Source organism: Gordionus sp. m RMFG-2023, chromosome 5, assembly GCF_954871325.1.
Source record: "Gordionus sp. m RMFG-2023 chromosome 5, tfGorSpeb1-WG-v2, whole genome shotgun sequence".
Lineage (NCBI taxonomy): Eukaryota > Metazoa > Nematomorpha > Gordioida > Chordodea > Parachordodidae > Gordionus > Gordionus sp. m RMFG-2023.
Window position 1 is genome coordinate 6,459,858 of NC_088779.1, and position 5,895 is coordinate 6,465,752.

Sequence of the window (5,895 nt, forward strand, 5' to 3'; positions counted from 1 at the left end):
TAAAGCTTTCCCAAATTATAAAAACTTCATCAATATTTTATTTCTTAAATAAAATTTTTAATAATTATTTCAAAAGATTTTTTGTCTATAGACGTAAACTAATAAAAACTATATTATAATAAAATTTTAACCTTCTGGTGTATTTAATTTTAAGATGAGATTAAGTGGTTTGCCAAGCCCCGGTATCTAACCCCAGTCTCCCCTATTTTGATTAGTAGCCAATATTATGTAAGCGAGATTTTGCGCTAAATGTAAGAAAAGTTTGGACTTCTATCTCTAATCTTACATGTTATTATGGCAATCGACCCAAATCGGACGTTTAACAACACTAATGTTGATCCAATAAAATTCAAATTAAGACTGATTCATTTTTTAGATTTATTAAAAATCCTTAAAATAATTCTATTAATCATTTTAAATATATATTATGTTTAACTAATTTTTTCTATTATAAAATAATCAAAAACGAATTAACGCACAAAGGCAATTTCATGGCTGTTTATGATTGGTATTTAGGATTTATGCTAAGAAATCATAATATCTCCTTTATGTCCAAAATGTTTATTAAATTATCCTAAATTAAGTTTCAATTTTTATATATAATTTGCTTCAATTTATAAGTATTATGATATTTTTAACAATAAAACAATAAAATTATTCTATACGTATCATTATTAATAAATAAAAATGCATTTCAATTTATTATGGCTAAAAAAACCAATGATTTAGGAAGCCCCTTGAATTTGCCTCACCCCGCTATTGGGGCTTTTTGGATATTTTTTTACTTTTTCAAAAAGATAAATTTAAAAAAAATGATTATATTTTTAAAATTTTTATAAGGTACCTTTATAGAGTATAGTTTTAGGAGGTATCTAATCTTATAAGGAGCTAAATTTTGTAAAAATCGGTCCAACTAACCCCAGTCTCCCCTACCTTATAATGTGGTAAATTGGTCCAGCAAGGAAATCGGTATAAATATTGGTTGTTTTTTTTATTGATATTACACATTTAGTAAATAAAATTGAGATTTTTGTAAAAAAAAATACGAAGAAATAATTAATATGACCAACATTCAAAATCATTTCTATTTAATCATCCTTTTTTTTATACAAATAAATTTATAATAAATTGAAACTGTATTAGATATGCGCCGAATTGACGTTGCGCTGAATTGTCGCCGCGCCGAGTTGTCGCCGCGCCGAATTGACGATGCGCCGAGTTGTCGCCGCGCTGAATTGACGTTGCGCCGAGTTGTCGCCGCGCCAAATTGTCGTGCGCCGAATTGTCGTGCGCCGAATTTTCCGCGCCGAATTGACGTGATACCATATTATATGTTACAAAAACTTCAAATACTTAATCTCTTAATTCTTAAGATCTTTTATGATCAAATATATCTAATCAATATAAGGGGAACTTTAAGTATTACTTTTAAATGTAAATATTAAATTCATTGGTTTCAGAAATTCGATTCGAATACGAAGAACCCAATTTATATTTGTTTAAAGTAATCTTAATAAACCTCATCCAAGTTAGCCAAGTTCGAAATATCGGTAAGCGAAAACCGAAAAATATCGTCGGTTCCTGTATAGGTCTCAGGAAGAAACATACTTGAAGTAATTTGAGAAATTTGGGAAGGAGATGAGTCTGTTTTAGGTGCCCCATGAATTTCTTTCATTTTATCCCCATCAACTTTCAATCTTTCTCCCTCCCGGATGGTTTCCATAAGTTTTTGAGTTGCTGCGTCGGGTCTATGGGTTTCCTGCTTACCGCTCACCAAAGAGACAGTTTCTACTGAACTTATTTTATTGAGGCTTTGGTTAGATGAGGGTTTGCTCTTAAGCCCTGAAATACCGAAAGATTTGGGAAACAAAACCGAGCCTAATTTTTTGACTAAGCTGTTTTTGCGAGTCGACATTCCTCCTCTGTAGGAATCGATGGACATCAATGATCCTGTAACGGAATTCCTCTCTTTACCCCTAATAGGTAGAGGTTTAGTAATCAGCCTTTTTAAGAGGGGTTGCTTGGTCTCTTCGACTAAACTAGTACCGAGAATATAATTCTCGAGATCTACTATATTTTCTTCCTGTATTTTTTCCAGTGGTAGAAAATGTGACTCTTCAGGAACAATTTTGACGTCCACAGCCGAACCTTTGGGGCCCTCTTTCTCTGATTGAGCAGATGCGGTGGTATAAGGTAATTTGACCTCTTTTAGGTCCCAGAAAGAATCTTTCAGTAATTCAGGATGTTCATTGTACATTTCATCTACTAACACATAGCCAATCTAAATTTCCATAATGTAATGAATTTTTGCAAGATTAGTTATATTCGCGGTAGTTGTTTTAAATATCAAATAATTTATATATTTTGCAGAAATAACCGAAAAAGCCTAACCATTATCATAAAACAATGTAGAAATTAAATTCACTGATTTATAAATTTTGATTTAATTAAAATACACTTCATTTACTTAAAAGATAAAGTAAACGCAGCACATTATTAAGTTTATAATACCTTAAGATGCCTGTCAATTAGATAATTAATTTCAAAATCATCATCATCTTCTCCAAACGGATTGACAATTGTGGCAGCTATTTTGATCCAGCCCATGTAAAAAAGAAATTGAAATAAGAAAAACACAGTGGAGAGCCAACTAAATTCAGAATCTATTGATCCCTTAGCTATTTTTTCCAAATCAATATCAACTAATTGCTTGCCCATAAGATTCGTCAAAAAATACGAATATAACGAGATTACTACGACTTGCGTGTAGATTAAGGGAATGCAAACCCAATCGTAGTCGAATGTTCTCCTACAGGCCTCGTGAAATAAACAAATCTCTTCAACCAGCTTACACAAAGCAAACTCGTCTTTTATTCTTCCTTCCTTTTTACATACAGAAATGAGGGTATTGCACCAAGCCAAAGGGATCAACCATTTAGGGTAAATACATTTGACATTTTCATAGGCTTCTTTTTCCACTAAAAACATGACCCCGCTATCCACTAAATGATTGAGGGTAGGAAATCTTTTCTTAGCAGGTGTCGATATCTGCCTCATGAGTAAAATGAAGGATATGTTCACGTAACGTATAATTGTTCTTCTAAGAAGCCTCCCCCTTTCATCCAGTCCTAGAATGAAAGATGAAATACTAAATCCTAATGTGTCGGGCCATGGCAGAGAATCGTAACGATCCCAAAATCTATTCACGACGGTAGTAATGTAAAAAGCTAAAATGAAAGCTAATGGAATTCCGTCGGCAATTTTTTGACACGCCAAAACAGCTGTTTGAAACATTCGTCTTTTTTCTGGATCATTCTTTAATTTATACCTATACACCAATTATATAACATACCATGCATAAAAATGATATCACGATTTACCTATATGTCATGTTTATGGTTAAATACATGCAAATAAATATCAAGAATTCTTTCCATAAAATTTTATAAACGGTTCCTTTCCAGCGAATCAATATTTTAAAAAATACCGAAAAAGATTCGGTGGCGACATCTGCCGAATATGAAACTGTCATTTATAAAGCTAAACAATTACATATCAACATATATATTTTAAAGTTAAAATGATGGAAAAAAATAACATTTCATACATAAAATGATTGAAAATGATTGTTTATATATACCATGTATAATATGTTAATAACATTTATTAAATGGGCAAAAAAAATATATATTTGAATGCAAAATCGCTCCATTTGAACCTATTTTTTTAAAACGACTAATGCAATATTTTCGCCAAAAAAATATTGCCTAAGTCTCGCGATTTCGCGAATAGTTTCGCAGTATAAATAACAAATGGTGATGAGGCCCCTTTATTTTCAAATTCAATTGTATAAACTTAGGCCAATAATTTTTCAAATAAATTATTATTATTAAGGATGTCCGATAAAAAATACATTTAATTTTTTTAAAAAATCAGTACAAATGATGTCTATCTGTGGGTGTTTGGCCGTCAAAAAGATTAAGCGTTATTTCAGGCCAAGTAGGATTGCAAATGACAATGAGCGTTATGAATAAATCAGGTTTATCATATTTTAATACAATATTCATGGCATCATGGTAACGTTCTTTCATATTTCTAGGAGAGCCTTGTAACGAAGAAGGCAAAATAATTGGGCATCTTATTTGGTGAATCAACATTATCAAAACCCAGATACAAAATAATCCGTTAAACCTGAATATTTCGCTACACGTAGCGTAGCTTGGTCTAATTATATTTTATAAAATGTAGGTTATTATGAAATACCTAAGACAAATGAAAGTATTAATATTTAATGAAAATAAATCAATATACATATACATATTAATAGTAAAAATTGTTCAGCTCATATAAAATATGATTTTAAATTAATGAGGTCAAAAATAAAAAATTTATTTTAATTTACCTAATCTTTGGTAATCTTTTTGTTCTTTTACTCAATTTTTGATTTTATTTCAAAAAAAAAAATATAAGTATAAAAATGGTGATAAATAGAAAATGATTAAAAAAAAGGATCCAATAAAAATGAAAATAAAATTTAATTAAACCAATGATATGGGAGGATGAGTAAGCCAAGGTATAATATACAAAAACCGTATTAGATGTAGGGGGGAGAGGCAGCTGAATAGGTAGAAGGTTTGCCTATGGGGCGGGGAGGCGCGGGTTCGAATCTGGTTATACAAAATAAAATATTTTCCTCCCTGGGGTAAATTTTGCCCTAAATCCGAATTTGAACTCGAATAGGTTGAGATGGGTCGACCGGGCGGATAGGTCGTAAATTTAACATAAGGAGTTTACACTTTCCGTAACTTTTATAACATCAAAACGTTATGAAAGTTGACGGAAAAAAATATAATTAACATTAAGATGATAGGAAAATTTTTTCTTGATTACGGAGATAATATTATTAGATAACCTTGTTATGTCAATTCATAGGGGTGGCAGAAAATTTTCTTTTACTATTGAGTATATAAATGATAGTTTCGATAATCGCAGAGAAATAATCGTTTCAATATAATAAAACATTTTAGGATATCGCAGAGAAATATCGTTTCAATATAATAAAACATTTTAGAATATTAAGTAATATAAAGTTTAACAATAAAAGTCCACTATATCTATCAGAGACCTGCAGGACTATTTTTTAAAATATATCCGGGGCGGGCAGGGCCGTGTCATGCAAATGTTACCTCTGCATGTCTCTGATATCTGTATATGTTGAACAGTACATGTTAAATTTAGAATAGAATATTCCAGGCCCGTTACCAATGGGGGCCGGGGAAGGGGGAAATTTTACCCCCCATATCAAATTTGACTGTTTTTCTAAATATCATTTAAGCTAATAAAAATTTTACTTCCGACCCCGCCCCCTGCCCCGTCAAAATTTTTCAATATCAAGCATAGTTTATCCTTACTGCTAGTTGCATTAATTAATTATTTTCCTATAGCTCACTACTCCGTAGAAATTTACAAAAACCAAATTTCGATTTGGTTCAAGTTATTGATTTGGAGGAAAATGTGGACAGGAAGAATATGTAGATGAATATTTATAATATTTATATAGACGTTGAATCAAACTAAATCTTATAGAATATTATAAAATATCTAATATCATTCCATTCTTAGATTCTTTTTTATCGCAAATTAAAGTACGGTTTTTAGATAAAAACAAGTCTTTGGTAATCTTCAAATTTTATTGCCTAAAGATCTTCGTTTCCTGATGCCATTATTGGTAAAATTAAATATTTAGCAAAATTTTATTCCTATGATATTGATACTGAAATCAATTCAATCAGTAAATTCGAATTGTGGTATAAATATTTACTACTTTTATTATTTTACCTGAGCATGCTATTGATGCGCTCAATCGGTATAAGGAAACCTTAGCTTAATTTTCAA

The 5,895-nt window shown here is 30.9% G+C and overlaps 1 protein-coding gene across 1 annotated transcript; it reads right to left on the reverse strand.

Annotated features, from left to right (window-relative positions):
• Nucleotides 1-1,510: 1,510 nt before the first annotated feature.
• LOC135930114 (bestrophin-4-like) lies at nucleotides 1,511-3,532 on the reverse strand. Its single transcript, XM_065466900.1, has 3 exons — nucleotides 3,381-3,532; nucleotides 2,512-3,328; nucleotides 1,511-2,281 (listed from the first exon to the last, which is right to left on the reverse strand). Exons 1-3 carry the CDS (start codon nucleotides 3,530-3,532, stop codon nucleotides 1,511-1,513), a joined length of 1,740 nt encoding a protein of 579 aa, XP_065322972.1.
• Nucleotides 3,533-5,895: the final 2,363 nt, after the last annotated feature.

Bases quoted from the DNA above. Each gene is read 5' to 3' on its own strand.
- LOC135930114 (XM_065466900.1), bottom strand. From the start codon at position 3,532: ATGACAGTTTCATATTCGGCAGATGTCGCCACCGAATCTTTTTCGGTA. The intron at 3,329-3,380 runs GTAAATCGTGAT...ATTGGTGTATAG, and splicing joins ACCATAAACATGACATATAG to GTATAAATTAAAGAATGATC. The intron at 2,282-2,511 runs GTATTATAAACT...ATGGAAATTTAG, and splicing joins TAATTGACAGGCATCTTAAG to ATTGGCTATGTGTTAGTAGA.